This window comes from Eubalaena glacialis, chromosome 2, assembly GCF_028564815.1.
Source record: "Eubalaena glacialis isolate mEubGla1 chromosome 2, mEubGla1.1.hap2.+ XY, whole genome shotgun sequence".
NCBI classification, from domain to species: domain Eukaryota; kingdom Metazoa; phylum Chordata; class Mammalia; order Artiodactyla; family Balaenidae; genus Eubalaena; species Eubalaena glacialis.
Window position 1 is genome coordinate 38,791,799 of NC_083717.1, and position 17,167 is coordinate 38,808,965.

Genomic DNA, 17,167 nt, shown 5'->3' on the forward strand with positions numbered 1-17,167 from the left:
ATGGCAGTTAACAAGGGTCCAACCTTGCTGGATGAAGACCGCCCTGTAAGTAACTTGGGCTTATATGAGACAGTGGACAACTCTGTGGGGAGGAAGGAGGTGGGAGGAGAAGTTCAGGGGGCTTAGAGCAAGATATGTCTAGATTATATTCGTAACTCATTGATCATTATGTCTTAGTTATTCTTGCCCTCACTACCTTTTGCAGAAGGCTGTTAGAGAATGTGAGGGGGAAAAAAGATGTCTATTAAAAACTAAGTACCTCGGAGAAAAAGCACAGAAAAATTGGCTGGGAGGGAAAGGAGAGGAAGGGAACTACTATATTCTAAAGCCTGAAACAGAAGCCCATGCTTTGTCCACCCAGGCGAAATGTATATTTGGGACGGAGCCTCTGCATTTTGTAACTCCAGAGGCTTCTTGTATGGTGCAGTCTATGTAAATGGCACCTCTTAGAGTTACGCGGTGCACATTATGTATGTGGGAAGGGGTTAGAGGGGCAGTGTGTCCAGTTTGTGTGTCTGACCTGGTTTTCAGTGTGACTCAGAGTGGTTTGACACGTTTAGGTGTACTGATGCCTCCTGGCAAGGCCTCTCTAATTTAGGTACAGTTCAAATAGTGAAACTTAAAAATTGTGAACCCATATAATACCCATCTTGTCCCAAGTTAGGCTTTAACCTCTGTACTAGGAATCGCCATGTTAAGTTTTTTATTGGATCATAGAACACAGAGAGGCATAAAATGGTCAAGTGCATAGTTAAGAGGTATCGATAGTTTATTGCTGTCCCAGGACCTCTCTCCTTCTTTGGCTTTGCCTAAAACAACTCCTGAAGGTTCTGTCCAAAATGTTAAAGAAATGTTTTCTTATTTACAGTCATAATCTTATTCTAGTTCAAATTTCAAACTCACCTGCAAGACCAAAAGCTGAAATATTGTAGCTTGCTGTCTAGTGTACATCAGGTCTCCTTGATGGGTCTTCTAACTCAGCCGCCTACAAACAGAAGAAGCTAGGTCCTCACCTTTAGAGCAGAACTATGCAACAGTGCATATTCAAAGCTACAGAAAGAGCTCGAACATCTGAGTCAGACCTGGGATGTTTATGTGGAGAATTCTTAATATTCCTAAGAACAAACAGAAAAATATAATACCCTTCACTAGCCCCAGCAACCATAATCCATGGACAATTGTGCCTCATCCTCACCCCATTCATTCCCCAACCTTGTGTTATTTTGAAGCAAATCTCAGACATGCTGTTTCAGGCCTGAGTTGGCCTGGCAGTGCCACTTACTAGCTGTGTGATCTTGGGTAAGTCACTTCACATCTCTGAGTCTTTGTCTCATTGGCAAAGTGCTGGAGATAATGCTGACCTCAGAGTGTCGCTGTTAGAATTAAATGAGGTCATATCACGAAAGCACCCCAATCAGTGCCTGGAGCATAATGGCACTGCGTAAATGTTGTTACCCTCTGCAGGATTAGAATCCACTTTTTTTTTTTTTTTTTTTTACCTCAAAAATCAGTGTTTCTCCACTAAGATTCTTAGGTGATCTAAAGTTTAATTAAGTGCCTGCTGTTGAGGTTAGAATGCATTAATAAGAGCACAGCACCCCAATAACGAGAGGTGATGGTTTCACTATACCCCACACACTCAGACCACACCTGGAACGCTGTCTTCAAGTCTGAGTGCTATGTTTTTCAGAAAGGCGATGTCAAACTGTAGTGTGTGCAGAGGAGGGAATCAGCAGATCAGGGCGCTGAGCCGTTTGTAAGCTAAGTAAGGAACTAGAGCTATTTAGAATGGAGAAGGGACTACTAAAGGGAGAAATATTTGTCTTCAAGTGTGTGAAAGGCCAGCCCATGAATGATGAAACAGATTTCCTCAGTATTGTTCCACAGGGCAGAGAGTGGAGCGGATTTCAGCTCAGCCACGCTGTCCAACAAGGGGCATAGGCCACTCTATGAGGGGTGAGCTCCATGCAAGGAGACATCCAAATACAAGCCTCCCAGAGGGACTGTGGGAAGCACTCTTGCTACAGAGGCCCCTGGAGGCCTAAGATTCTGTGATTCTGTGCGGTTGGGCAGATCTAAACTTAACACCTTAGGTGCAGCCCTGACTGTGATTCACCTATTCAACTAACATTACTGTGCAGGCTTTAGGTTAGGCCCTGGAGATACAGAGATGACAGTCTCCTGGGAGAGAGCCAAGTACACACATGATCAAGACGAGCACCATGTATGAGTACGGAAACAACCCAGGGAGGGAAGTGGTGGCTTCTGATGTGAAGGAGGAGAGTCAGGAAGCTTCACACAAGAAGCGATGCTCAAGCCGTGTCTTGAGGGAGTGACATTTTGCCAGACGGAAGGGACTGTGGGAGGGAAGGGGAGCATCCTAGGCAGTGGGACAAGCACTGGAGGCAGGGAGGCAGTCTCCCAAAAAGACCAGAAAGATGTTCAGATGAAGCTACCAATCCAAGGTGGACTCAAACTCCAGGCAGGTGCGCCGACACACTTGCTCCTACCATTAAGTTTAAGTGGGGTGGCTGCGGGGAGTGGGGGGGCCCTGGAGGCCAGAGTTTGCCCAGTAGCTCTCCAGAGCCAGGATTGTGACCAGGACAGCATGGCAGCCTGGCTCTTGTTTTCGCTGTGGGGCCTCCAGAGACCTCTCTAGTCTGGGTTCCTCCTAGGTCACTTGGACCCAGGCCAGCCCTAATGGGCTCCATGGCCCTGGGGCTGCCTCCCCAGGAGGTGGGAGGAGGAGGTGGGATGACCTCAATACCTGCTTTCCTTCCTCTCCAGGAGCAGGAGAACGTGCTGCAGCGGGTCCTGCAGCTGCCGGTGGTGAGCAGCACCTGTGAGTGCTTCCAGAAGACCTACACCAGCACCAAGGAAGCCCACCCCCTGGTGACCTCTGTATGCAGTGCGTACGAGAAGGGCGTGCAGAGCGCCACCAGCTTGGCAGCCTGGAGCATGGAGCCGGTGGTCCGAAGGCTGTCCACCCAGTGTGAGTCCTTGTGGCACTCAGAGGCTGCCTGCCTGTTCACTGATGCTCACTGCCTGCCTGCCAATCTTTTTTCCATCTATCAGTCTATTTGATAGCTTGCTTGTCTGTCTGCCTTTTTGTTTGTCTGACTGCCTTCCTGACTATCTACATCCCATTACATAGTCTTTTCATCTATAGATATAGATGATATAAATATAGATGTAGATGTAGATATAGATATAGGTCTCTTCTCATCTATAGACGCCTCATCTGTAGCCCAGCTGGCATTTTCCTAGGATGACAATGATGGGCCACATAATTGGCAGGAGAAGGGGTGGGCAGAGCTATGAGGGCGGTGGTGGGAGTGGGGGCCCATGGCAGACCAGACACCCACTTTGGCTCCAAATCCAGCAGCAGCAGCAGGAACTAGCAGAGTCTGGCACAGAGGCAGAGGCAGTGGGCACTAGGGCTAGCCTGGCAGGGATGGGGGGAGAGGAGGGGGAGGGGAAGCCCTCTGGGTCCAGCAGCTGATGGTATCGGCCCCATGACAGGCCGGGGCAGCAGAGAGCTACCAGTCAGGGCCCTGAAGGTGAGGACAACTTACCAGACCTGCCCCTGTTCAAATTGTTCTGCCCCATCGGAAAATATGGTCTCCACGGCATGGCTCTTGACAGGGCTGAGGGAAATTCCAGAAGTCTAGGACCTTCCACAGTCCTGATTACAGAGTTATGGGTATCTGAGGATTTGGCACAGCAAACGGGAGAGGACAGCTATAAAGAAGACCTGGGCCTGGGTCCACCTCCCTGCCTGCAAACTCCTTAAATAATTTCCCTGGGTCTCATTTTGCCCAATCGGAAGTCAGCCAAGTCATCTGGGCTCTCTGCTGCTTGAGAATTTTGTGAAGAAACCTAGGATATCTGGAGAAAGAAAATATGAAAAAGAATATATAGATATCCTTTAAAACTGTGATCTCCATGGTCATGTCTGCAGAGCTGATGTCCTCGGCAGCCCCTGGGCAGTACCTCCCGGGAACATTTGCATCCTCTGGCACTTGCCCCTTTCTCTTCCCTGTGACCCTCTTCCCAGTGTTGACCATCTCACTCCTAGAGGTTAAAAGGAAGGGCCATGGACTATCTGGAACTCTAGAACAGCCTTTCATCTCTAGAATTAAGCAGTGCCAGGCCTGCTCCCACCCTAGGGCCCGGCTGCCCCTCCACCCTGACACCTCTGCTCTCCTCGCTTGTGTTCACCCAGCACTCACCCAAAGAGGGGTTGTAGGAGGAGGAGAGACCAGGATCTGTTGGTGATTCACAAAGGTTCTGTCACTTCCTCCTCACAACAACCCTGCAAGGTTTGTCCACATTAATCCACATTTTACAAGTGAGGAACTTGAGGCTCAGCCAGGTTGTGACCTGCCTGAAGCTACACTGCAGACGCAGGTGCTGGGCTTTGAGTGCAGATCTGCATGACTCCAGAGCTCCTGCTCAGAGGGAAAACATCCTGCTCTCAAGGAGTCACAGTGGATGGTGGCTAAAGGTGGCAGAGGGCCTCAGATTCCCAGATGCTTTGGGGGTAGCAGGGCTGGGGGTTTTGAGGGCTCCAAGGTGCCTTCCTTGGCACAGAGGCCCCTGCTGGGCTCTCACAGTGGGGGCAGGGCTCACCCGACCATGGCCTTTTGCTTCCAGTCATAGCTGCCAACGAGCTGGCCTGCCGAGGCCTGGACCACCTGGAGGAAAAGATCCCGGCCCTCCAGTATCCTCCTGAAAAGGTGAGCCCCTCCCCTCTTCTCTAAGGCTCCCCACATTCTGTTGTCACTGCCTCCCAGTTGAGGAGAGGGCACGAGCCCATGATGCATAAATGTGAGTCTTTTGTTTCTGTGGCAAATGCCTTCCAAGGCTGGTGGCAGCTGCCTGTCCCTAAGACCACACGATGGGCTTCTTCCTCTCCCTGTGGGGCCAGATGAAGGCAGGCTTTCTGAAACCAGCAGGCACAGCCCAGAGGCAAACTCAAACAGGAGCTTGGGGTAGGGCCCACTGCTTCTGATTCCCTGCTCTTTGGCCTGCATTGGACCGTTTGGTGACTACAGCCACCTAAGATCATGGGTCACACTCATCAGATTCGAGGATTGCAGTCCCATGTCCTCAAGATCCAACACTTTATGGACCATGAGACTGAAAATGTCACTTCACCTGGATAGCTATTCATTGGGCATTTGCCATGGTAAGGGCCGTGTCTGGTGCTTTGGGGGAATAAGTTGCACTCTCAGACGCCATCCATCTCACTGACAAACTACCACCCATCTCACAAACATTTACTGAGCCCTACCCTATGACAGGGGTCATGACATATGATTTATAGAGCCCTCTCATTTAATCCTCTTGTCAACCCTCTGGTATAGGGGTGGGTATCCCCATTTTACAGATGAGAAAACTAGTGACTTCCCCCTGACCACACAGCCTTAAGTGGAGGCCACATGAGAGCAGGTCTATTTGGCTCTGAGGCCTTTGCTCTTCACTTATTTTTCCAGATAAACGGCAACGTCTTTGTCACAGAGGAGCTCCTAAGGCAAAGGAGAGAAAGTCGTTATTTCAATGCAGAACCTGTAGGAAGATCAACCACATCTATAAGTCCACATAAGTGCAGATAGGAATGTGAGCAATGTTCTGAGGGCAAGACAGAGCAGACAGTAGAGGAATTTGGAAGAGGAGATGCCTTGTGTGCATGAGGTGTTATCAAGGAGGTGGACTTTGGGGGGCATTCTTGAAGGATGGTTAGGATCTTGACAGGTAGAAATGGGGTGCAAAGAAGCCAGGAGATCTAAGTGGTTGGCACAGGAAGGACTGGAGCCCTTTTCCTTTTAAGTTCGGCTTAATCAAGCTGCCCAAATATTGGTGCCAGTCCCCTTTAAATGAGGCTTTCCTGAAGCTGGGCTCAGGGTCTGCCAGATCCACATGCCTGACTTCCCTCCCCACTTCCTCCAGATCGCTTCTGAGCTGAAGGACACCATCTCTACCCGCCTTCGCAGTGCCAGGAACAGCATCAGTGTGCCCATCGCCAGCACTTCAGACAAAGTCCTAGGGGCCGCTCTGGCTGGCTGTGAGCTCGCCTGGGGGATGGTCAAAGACACTGCCGAATTTGCTGCCAACACCCGAGCTGGCCAGCTAGCCTCTGGAGGGGCCGACTTGGCCTTGGGTGGTGTTGAGAAGGTGGTAGAGTTCCTCCTCCCTCCAGCCAAGGAAGAGTCAGGTATCTGCCATTAGGGGGCCTGGGGAGTGAGTTGGCCACCCATGCTGCTTGGGAATTAGGAAGAGGCAGCCAGGGCTCATCTAGCCCCTGCTCTGGAACAGGGATGGCCCAGCAAGATTTTCAGATGGATCCATCCTCACCTAGCCCTCTCTCCCCATTTTTAAGTGGAGAAAGTGAGTTGCCCAAATCACCAGCGAGCTTGTGGTGGAGCTAGGATGACCACTTTCCAACCCTAGACACAACCCAGCTTTGCCCAGCGCCTTTCTGATCAGCTTTCCTTTCCTTCCCCTCACAAAATCCTACCTAGCCCCTGCTCCAGGACACCAGCATGCCCAGAAACCTCCCCAGGCCAAGCCGGACCTCGTGAGCAGGGTTGGGACCCTGGCCAACACTCTCTCTCAACACACCTTCCAGACCACAGCCCGGGTGCTGAAACAGGGCCAGGCCCTGGCCATGTGGATCCCAGGTGTGGCGCCCCTGGTGAGTGTCTGCCCTGAGCTCTGACTGACCCACGGCCTGGGAACCCTGTCTGTGGGCCTCCTGGTCCCTCCCATCCCCTACCCAATTCTGCTTCCTGTCCTAGGAACTTCCTCTCCTCCAGCCTGGGTGGGGACTTTAGGTCTAAGGACAAGAGGCCTTAGGTGGGGTGGTGGGCTAGTCCTCTAGGATGCAAGGGGAGAGGGCAGGCCTGCTTGTTAGGGTGGTCCTGCCCCCCACCCTCTTCTGTCTCTCCCATTCTCCCTCTGAGTCCCCCCCACTCCCCCCAGCCTTCATCCTCCCAAGTGGGCCCTCCCACTTGTGAGGAAGCAGAGACCCCCCATCTGCCCTCTAGGCACTAGGGAGTGTCATCTGTAAATAAGCAAGGCACAAAACCCATTCTGTTGGGAAGAGAGCCCCAGCTGGGCTGTGTCTCTGACTGCCCCCAGGGTTCTGGTTTCCCTTCTAGAGGCTTCTAATTTGCATCCCACTGCACCCAAGGTAAAGCTGCCTTTTCTAGGCCCAGATAGGGCTTACTCCCCACCACACCCCACCTCCACCTCTCTGTGTATTTTAGCAGAGATAGCCTGGATTTTTTTCATAGGAACTTTAGTAAGAAACTAAGCCCTCCCACCCCCCCACAAAAAAAAGGAAATAAAAGCATTAACGCATAAATGTCAGCAAACAAGATAACCACTTTTCAGCCATCAAGAGGGTGGTACTTTTAAAAGCATCCTCAGGCCTGGCTCATTCATTCAAGCAGATGTTTGCTGAGGACCTACTATGTGCCAGGTTCTGTAGCTCCAGTAGGGATACAGCAGTAGTAGTTCTCCTCTGTCACCTGCACTGGGGGGCTACTTCCCCATGGGGGCTAGACTAACCGCTGCGCCCTGGCCTAGCCCCTAGTGGGCGGGGACCACTGTACAGCACAGCCTCAGACACCACCGTTCATATAGAAAATAATGGTGTCCCAGGGACTTCCCTGGCGGTCCAGTGGTTAGGACCTTGCCTTCCAATGCAGTGGGTGTGGGTTTGATCCCTGGTCAGGGAGCTAAGATCCCACATGCCTTGCAGCCAAAAGACCAAACATAAAACAGAAGCAATATTGTAACAAATTCAATAAAGACTTTAAAAATGGTCCACATCAAAAAAAAAAAAATCTTAAAAAGAAAATAATGGTGTCCCCTAAGGATGTATAACAAGGAGACTCTGTTTGTGGGGTTCCCTAGGGGTTTGAAATGAGCCAAGCTGTGCCCCATGGGACACCAGCCCACCTACCCAGGTCAGTTTCCTCCCATGGGATCCTCTAGCCCACTTGATTTTTTTCACTCTTTAAAAGGTCTGCAAGGAGTATGTAGTAAAGCTAAACATACATATCCCCTATGACTCAGCAATTCCACCCGACAGAAATAAGAGCTTATGTCCCCCAAAGACACACCGGAAATGTTCCTATCAGCTTTATCCTTAGCCAAGAACTGGAAATAACACAAATGTCCACCAACAGTAGAATGGGTATATTGTGGTATATTTATTCAGTGGAATATGACACAGAAATGAAAAAGGAGGAACTACTCTGACACTCAGTAATATGGATGAATCTCACAACATAACGTTGAACAAAAGCTATTCATGAAAGAAAACACGTTGTGTGAGTCCATTTACAAATGAGAAAAATCAATGCATGGTCATAGAGGCCAGAATGTGGTCACCCTTAGGTGGTACTGACTGGGTGAGGGGCTCAGGGAGTCTTCTGGAGTGTCGAAAATGGTCTATATCTTGATCTGTAATGGTCACACAGGTGTGTATTTCTAAAAATTCCCAGAGCTGTATACTAAAGCTTGTGCACCTTAGTGGGTGTAAGTTACCACTCCATAAAAAGTTTGAAGAACAGTCTGCTGGGGCCAGGCCCTGCTTGCCTCCCCCAACCCTGACCCTGGGGGTGAGGGGCTTTGCCTGCTGGGGCTGCCCAGCCTCTGGCAGGGGCTGTGAAACCAGCAGCCCGCCACCTTCCCACCCTCAGAGCAGCTTGGCCCAGTGGGGCGCATCGGCGGCCATACAGGTGGTGTCCCGGCGGTCGAGCGAGGTGCGGGTGCCCTGGCTGCACAACCTCACCGCCACCCGGGAGGAGGACCACAATGACCAGATGGACACAGAGGGGGAGGAGACAGAGGTGGAGGAGGAGGAATCAGAGACGGAGGAGAACAAGCTCAGTGAGGTAAGGGAGAGAGCAGAAGCCGAGTGGGATGCAGGAACCTGGAGGTCCCACAGCCCACCGAGGGGGTGAGAAGCAGAGGCCCCGGGTGAAACAAGGGTCTTTGTCCCCAGGCCCAGGAATGCAGTACATGGGTGCAGTGCTCTTCACCTCACCCCCAAACGCCCAGCTAACAAAGTTCTCTCAGAGGATCCTCACAACAACCCCATAAAATAGGCAGGACAGAGATTGTCATCCCCATTTTGCAGATGAAAAAACTGAGGTTCAGAGAGCAGAAGTGACCTGCCCAAGAGCCAGGCTAATAGTTTTTTCAGTTTGGTATCCACGTTCTTTCCCCTCTAGCTCTGGGGATGGTGAGGAGAGGGGAAGGGTCAGGGGAGTTGCTGAGGAGGCACTGACCTTGCTCTGGCCCCCAGGGAGCAGCCCTGCCTGGCCCACAAGGCCTCCTGGGCGGTGTGGCGCACACCCTGCAGAAGGCCCTCCAGTGCACCATCTCGGTTGTGACGTGGGCGCCTGCGGCTGTGCTGGGCACGGCAGAGTGGTTGCTGCATCTCATGCCAGCCCGTGCTGTCTCCTCCACCAAGGGCAGGGCCATGTCCCTGTCTGATGCCCTGAAGGGCGTTACTGACAACGTCGTGGACACGGTGGTGCACTATGTGCCGGTGAGTCCCCCTACCCTTCCGGCTAACCCTCCCCCTCCCCCCCCACCCCCGAAAGGACAGATAAAGCAGATTTGACTGAAGGGGCTGCAGCTGCCCTCCCTTCCCCAGTCTCTGATCCTCAGTGCCCCAGAAACATTTTGACATACTATGGCCTTGACTGGGGGCCTTCACAGCCCCAAAAGTACAGAGACCTGTGGCCTTGGCCTGAGACCTTTCCCCACATCTGTCCTTCCCACCTGCTGCTGGGGAGGTCACCCACCATTAATCTGGGGGTCCCAGTGGCCAAGTCCTCACCCCTCAGCTCCCAACTGAAGGACCTGGCAGGTTTGCATGCTGCTCCCTGGGAAAGGGTTGCAGGGAGGCTTCCAGGGCACCCTGCGGGGTCAGCTATGTTCCAGGGGACAGCAGCTGCCCCCATGCCAATTCCAACACCTGTCACCAACAGGAAAACCCCAAGGAGTGCCAGTACTATCACTTTGGGGGTCCCTGGGTCCCTTTCCAGAGCAAGTTACAGGTTGAGCAGTCAGTAGGAGGGCTGGTCAGGGCAGGAGGCCCCTTAGAGCTGAGGGTTGAGGGAGGCTGTGAGGGTAGAGGAGGAATGGGTTACTCAGCCACTCACTCTCACCAAGAGGCATGGCAGGGGTCTTGGCAGCCAGCTTGTTCACCTTGGGCCCAAAACAGAGCCAGGCGTGGGTACCCTGACCCAGGCAGGGGCAAGGTGCGGGTCCAAGGAAGAGTCAGGAAAGCCGCTGACCTCCCACTGAGGAACCTCCGAGGGAGACCCGAGGGGTCCAGAAACTTTAGAGGGTGGCTGTCTGCCTTGCATTGGGGGTCTGGACTGTGCACACTGTCAGGGAGGGCAGGACCTAAGCGGTCTCCCCCGCACCCTCCATCCCTGTCCCACACCCCGGCCTCTGCTCTCCGGACAGCCGCTCCCGGGAGGCGTGACCGCTAGGGCCACAGAGGAGGCGGTGGTGGGAGGCGCAGGGACGAGGGCCAAGGCGGGGTCCTAACGTGGTTGCCGGCCCCCAGCTCCCCAGGCTGTCGCTGATGGAGCCCGAGAGCGAATTCCGGGAGATCGACAACCCGCCTGCCGAGGCCGAGAGCCCGGAGGCGGAGCGCAGGGGGTCCGGGGCGCCGCCCGCCGGCTCGGAGCCCGCGTCGCGCCCCGCGCCGTCCCGCGGCAGCCTGCGCAGCGCTCGGGGCCCGGGCGCGGAGGACCGAGTGGACACGGCCGCCGCGCCGCGCACCGCCTTGCCGGCCATGCCCCGCGAGAAGCCCGCGCGCAGGGTCAGCGATAGCTTCTTCCGGCCCAGCGTCATGGAGCCCATCCTGGGCCGCACGCAGTACAGCCAGCTGCGCAAGAAGAGCTGAGCCCGCTGTCCCCATTGCCCTCCCGGCCCGGCCCGCGGCCCCGCCCCGGCCGAGGGCTGGGGCTGCTGTCTCCTGCAAACAAACAGAACCTACACGTCCAAATGAGCGTTGACTTCTTCCAAGTAGTCCCCTTGGGTCCCGAGCCTCGTTCCAAGGATGCTGCCAAGGCACACATCATCTTCTGAGCATCCTTTTTGGGCTTAGCTGTCAGAGCCCATTTTTGAGAAGCATCAGACTAGCAGTCTGCTTTAATTCTATGCCTTGTTATTTTTACCAAAAGATTAATTGCCTAACTTGACCTCTCACTTCTTTCACCAAATTTGTGGCCAAGTGACATTTAACTGTTTCCAGTATTTACATCCATCCTCTGTAGACAAATATTTGCCACCAGTGAATGTGTCACCACCCTAAAGGTTCAAGCAGTAGATCCTGGCACATTTTTAAGCCCTGAATGCAGAGATTCCTCTGAGTATACAGGCTCTCAGAAGACTACTTTGAGGGGAACAGCAATCAGGTGCAAAAGCTCTTGAGTGTTTATATACATATGAGCATCACTTTCTGAGTACCCCACACTCTTCACAGGCTGTCCTGGCCTGTGCTCTGTAGCGCCACCTTCCTGTTCACAGCTACATTTCCATTTGCACCCTTACTGCTTTCCACCTGCATGTTCACCCTTCCGTCCACCTCTCGAATGCTGGCGCCCCCAGTGCTGGGAGACAGTGGTGATCGTTTGTTATACAGTATAGACCATATATTTGGACTCTATAGCCACAGTTCATTCCAAGCCCTATTTTTGAAAATGTTAATATTTGGTACATTTGGAAATGCATACATATAAGTTAAAAATTCAAACACTACCAAAGGATGTGTGCCTTCCTCCCTGAGTTCCCTGGTTTCTCTTCCCCAAAGCAATCATGGTGCCAGTCTCTTCTGTATCTTTCCGATTACGGACTGTGCATGCGCAGGCACATGTGTATATACTCCCCACTGTTTACACAAGCTGTGGGAGGTTATACTCAGTGCTTTCTTCACTCAGCAATACATCTTAGAAATCTTTTTTGTATCAGTATCATAAATCCTCCTTGCTCTTTTTAACAGCCACACAGTAAGTGCTTCATAATATAGATGTGCTATGTTTGATTAAACTAGTGCCTTAATCATGGACTTTTATGTTGTTTCCAATTGTTTGCTCCTTCGAACAGTGCTACAATAAATGCCTTTATACAAATGTTTCATGTAGATGTGTGCATATATCTATAGGGTAAATTTATAACTTGGAACCATGACATGTCGAGTGAAAGGGTACGTTCATTTTAAATATTGATAGATAATGCCAAGTAGCCTTCCAAACCAAACTCAGTTTTTCTTGCCATCTGCAGCTGCACAGATAATTCTGACACTTCTGTCAGTCCTTCTAGACATCTATATATACACACTCACCCCCTATAGGTCCCCCTCAGATCCATGAGCACCCTCTTGGCCCCCACTCTGTGGCACACCTAAGACTCCAGCTCCCTGTAACTGACTCTGGGTCCTGGCAGATCTTTGGTGTAATGAGTCCTTGGCCTTTATCCGTGGTTTTGGAATCTGAGGATGCCCAGAATGAGGAGAGGGGAGTGTTGATGGACATACACATATGGACATGGTCATAACCTTGAACTAGCTTTGGGCCCCCCACCCAACCCTCACAATCCACACCACACTCAGCAGTTTCCTGGGGAGGGGGTATGGATCTGGCAAGAGGGGCCATCAGAAGGTGATATGACATGGCTAAGAAGACAGTACCAGGCTAGCCCTGGCAGGGTTCCTGTGGGCAGCTGCTGGAGAACTGGCCTCAGGCCTGGTTGCGTAGAGAGAAACACACAGCCATCCTGGGCCTCACCTGCCCATGCTGCTTTCTTCCTGGAGCTCCAGAAACCACACTCCTGACTGTTTACTCCTGCATAGTCCTGTGGCTCCTCCTGCCAGGAGCAACCCAGGAGAACTGTAGAAGTCAATACACCCATTAGCCAGACACAGACCCCTCACCCTGTCCTGGACCTCAGCCAGGGTGCTGGGAACCAGTACAGGACAGCCCAGGAAGCAAACAGTTTGCCATATAAGTCTCTTTTTTTATTAAATAGATGGCAAAGTGCTCTGAGCCTGGCCCTCAGTATTTCTGAATACTTTTTGGTGAGAAATGAGAGCAAAGCCTCTCCTCTAAATGGCAGAAATTTGCCTCATTGGCTCCAGGTTGGATGTGGGACTTTGTTCTGAGAACAGAACATGTTCTTGCTCGTGTGGATGTGAGGGCTCATCCACACTCATCTTTGGTAGCACTGGACCTCAGGAAGACTTCCCCTTCACACTGGGATGCCAAGGTCCCTCTCCAGAGAAATACTCTGTCCCCTCTCTTCTATTCCAGCTCATAAAATGCACCTCCAACTCAATCACAGCTTTTAGAGATGGAAAAACAACCATTACAGACATACATTTATCCATGCAATTATTTACCACTTTTTTCTTCCATACTTATCTAGGATCTTAATATCCAAAGGACTTCTGAGCCTGGAGAGAGATATCTCTACAACTTGGGTTTTAATGCTCATTGTATTAGCCATAGTTTTCCTAAACATTTAAGCACTTTTTACTCAATCAAACTTATAAAATGCATTAATCAAATTATTTTAAATATTTAAATGTTGATACAAACTAAAAAGTCATCAGCTCCATAGTCCAGCCACAGAAAAGAGCAAGGGGGTAGAAGAAATTAAACTGCTTATAACTCACTAGAAAAAACTTAGAGTCACATGGCCACATCTGGCTGAAAGGGAGGCTGGGAAATATAGTCTTTATTTGGGGTGGCTATGCATCTGGTTAAAAATCTGAGGTCGTAAAAGGAGGGGAAGTGGATTCTGGGGGTGGGGGGCAACTTACAATCTCTGCCACACCACTCTCCTGTCAACAGACATTTGGGTTGTTCCTCTATTTTTACTATTACATACTTTTGGCAGTAAACATTGTTATGAGTTGCTTAGGGAATATGATGAAGAGTGGGATTGCTAAGTCATAAAGTATGTGTACTGTTAACTAGATATTGCCAAATTGTCCTCCAACTTGGTTGTTCTGATTTACCTTCTCACCAGAAGTATATGAGTCCTCTTATTCAACATTCTTACCAACACTTGATATTGTCTGGTTTTATCATTTTTGCAAATCTGAAGTGTGTATAATGGCATGTCTTTGTGGACTTAATTCCGTGAATCACAATGATATTGAACATTGTTTATTATGTTTATCGAATGTTTGTATTTCCCCTCTGTGAAGTGTCTGCCAAAACTTTTGTGCAATTTTCTATTGGTCGTTTTTCTTTTTCTCATTGATTTTTAGAAGACTTTAATATTTTTTGGATACTAATCCTTTATCAGCTCTACGCATCACAAATATCTTGTTCCAGTGTGTGGATTTTCATTCTCGTTATGGTTTCTTTCAATGAACAAAAGTTCTTAATTTTTACTTAGTCAAAATTATAATTCTTTTCCTTTATGTTCTGCAATTTTGAGTTGTTTTTAAAGCTCTCCCTACCATGAAGTCATGAAGATATTCCCCTGTATTTTCTTCAAATATTTTCATAGTTTTGTCTTTTACATTTAATTAATTTTTATGTATGGTTTAAGTAGGAATCTGATTTTTTCTTCCATATGGATAACTGATTATCCTATACTTTTCCTAATTTCTTGAATTTTTAGTTTCTCCTTAATTGAATTGTACACTGTGGGAAGGCTAAGAGTTTCTCATAGAAGTCAGCTGGAAGCTTCTGACCTGTTGATGTCTGATGCCTGAATGATGCTTTCTTGCATCTAGGTGGAACAGAGGGACCAGGTTCTGCCTCATGTATGGAATAGTCTGGCTTCCCCCCACTCTCAGTTCCTTTGTAGATCAAGTTTCCAAATGTGTTCTATTTATCTATTCCTGTGGCATTAGCACATTGTCTGACTTACAACGGTTTAAAATCTGTTTTCATATCTGGTTGGGCAAGCCCCCCACATTGCCCTTCTGTAGGAGGGCTTTACAACTTCTGGCTCTTTGCTTTTCCATACAAATAATAAAGTCAGCTTGTCAAATTCTACAAAAGGAAAATTTACAGACTCAGCTTGTTTCAATTAACTATAATTATTATTTGCTCTTTTGATGCTCAGATTGTCACAGTTTGGCCCCTTTAAGTTGGGGCCTTTGTCCTTTAAGTTGACAACAGACATTCTAAAAGCATGTTTTTTCCGACCACAAAAAAATTATTCCTGTTCTTGACCTAATCCATGGGATCAGCTACTTTTAAAGAGGAATAGTGGTAGCACAATTTGGACCCTGGGTATGCATATTTGATTGTTCCATGTGAATATTGGTGATAGACAGAAAAACATTGCACACCCACTAATGACAGCTAGAAAAAAGGCATTTCTTTCCAAGGTCATCAATTCACATTGATAGTTCCAGTGAACTCTAACATCACAAAAATCTTTAAAATTACTGTAACAAAAGTTTCAATTTTCTTTTCTCTAAACTTAAGTACTACAAAATTGTAATTATAATTGTACCAAGGTTTCATCGATCATGATCACCTTTTGTTACATTTACATACATAAAGATCCAAGTTTAGTTTTAGGCTTCTTCACATTGAGTCTAAATGAATCTTTTTTGACTGTGTGATAACAGGCTGCTCCGAATCATTCCAGCTGAGGACCCCAACTGCTTTAGAATATTTCAGACCAACAGTGTAGTTCTATAGCATATCAGAGAACACTGGGGTTTCATCTACTTTTCCCACATGCTTGAATTTTTGGTTTCTCCTAAACTGAATTATATATTGTAGGAAGGGTCATAGCTTCTGGCAGCTTCTAACAGATGAATGTTTGGTACCAGAATGATGGTTCTTCATGATACATGAATCAGTTGACCAGCCTCTCTTAGCTTTGAAACTCCTAGGAGGTGGTTGTGGATATTATGGATGACTTCCTGTATTAGGGTTCTTTAGACAAACAGAACCAAGAGGAAGTATATAAATTTATACCAGTAGGAAATATATATACAATTGACCCTTGGACACTGCATAGGTTAGGGGTGCCGACCCTCTGCATAGCTGAAAATCCGAGGGAGTTTCCCTGGTGGTCTAGTTGTTAGTGTTGTGGTCTGCGATTCGGCGCTTTAACTGCCATGGCCTGGGTTCAATCCCTGGTTGGCCACGGGGCCAAAAAAAAAAAAAAGAAGAGAGCATCCGAGCATAACTTTACAGTCAGCCCTCTGTACCTGCAGTTCTGCATCTGCGGATTCAACCAATAGGGATTGTGTAGTAATATAGTATGTATTTATTGAAAAATATATGAGTATAAGCCGACCTGCACAATTCAAACCTGTGTTGTTCAAAGGTCAACTGTATATATAACTATATATACATATATATTTTTTATATTTATATATATATAAAGAGATTCATTATAAGGAATTAGCTCACAAGATTATGGAGGCTGGCAAGTCCCGAGGACTACAGGCTGAGTCAGCAAGCATGGAGACACAGGAGAGCCAGTGGTTTAGTTCCAGTCCAAAGACTGGCAGGCTCAAGACCCAGGAAGAGCTGATATTTCAGTTTGAGTCTGAAGGCAGGAAAGAAGCCAAAGTCTCAGTGAAAAGACAGGCAGGAAAACTCTCTCTTATTTGGAACAGGGTCAGCCTTTTTGTTCTATTCAGGCCTTCAACTGATTGGCTGAGGGCCACCCACATTGGGGAGCACAATCTGCTCTACTCAAACTTATATGTTAATCTCATCCAAAAACACCCTCACAGAAACATTCAGAATAATGTTTGACCAAATATTTGGGCACCCCACAGCCCAGTCAAGTTGAAACATAAAATTAACCATCACACTTCCCAACATCCATGCATATTCATCTCATGTGCATATTCCAAGCCAACCATAGTTATTCTGTCTCCTTGTCAGTGATGACTTCAGGGGTGGACAGGCCTCAGCCATGATGTGAGGGAAAGCTGATGGTAGGGCTCCTAGGAAAAGTTCCCTTGATCCAAAGACAGTGCTGTGTGACACAATGCTCTCTTCCCCCTCTGGATGTTTTATGGTTGATGGTGATGGCAGAGGGGAGAAATGGAAAAGCCAGGTCCCTTGTCACTGACTCAACCTGCCCCAGAACCCTCCTCCCTCTGGTCTCTCTGTTCACCGAGATAACAAATGGCCTA

At 49.1% G+C, this 17,167-nt stretch overlaps 1 protein-coding gene across 1 annotated transcript; it reads left to right on the forward strand.

Moving 5' to 3' along the window:
* On the forward strand, positions 1-10,942 carry PLIN1 (perilipin 1). The gene is made up of 8 exons (XM_061181773.1): positions 1-45; positions 2,788-2,992; positions 4,657-4,739; positions 5,953-6,217; positions 6,525-6,697; positions 8,715-8,909; positions 9,323-9,568; positions 10,601-10,942. The coding sequence occupies exons 1-8, from the start codon at positions 1-3 to the stop codon at positions 10,940-10,942; spliced, it is 1,554 nt and encodes a 517-aa protein (XP_061037756.1).
* The last annotated feature ends 6,225 nt before the right edge of the window (positions 10,943-17,167 follow it).

What these genes read in the sequence shown, in the direction of transcription:
- PLIN1 (XM_061181773.1), top strand. Translation starts at nt 1, where the DNA reads ATGGCAGTTAACAAGGGTCCAACCTTGCTGGATGAAGACCGCCCT. An exon ending in TGCTGGATGAAGACCGCCCT is followed by an intron (nt 46 to 2,787) that starts GTAAGTAACTTG and finishes CTTCCTCTCCAG; the next exon opens with GAGCAGGAGAACGTGCTGCA. An exon ending in TCCCAGGTGTGGCGCCCCTG is followed by an intron (nt 6,698 to 8,714) that starts GTGAGTGTCTGC and finishes TCCCACCCTCAG; the next exon opens with AGCAGCTTGGCCCAGTGGGG.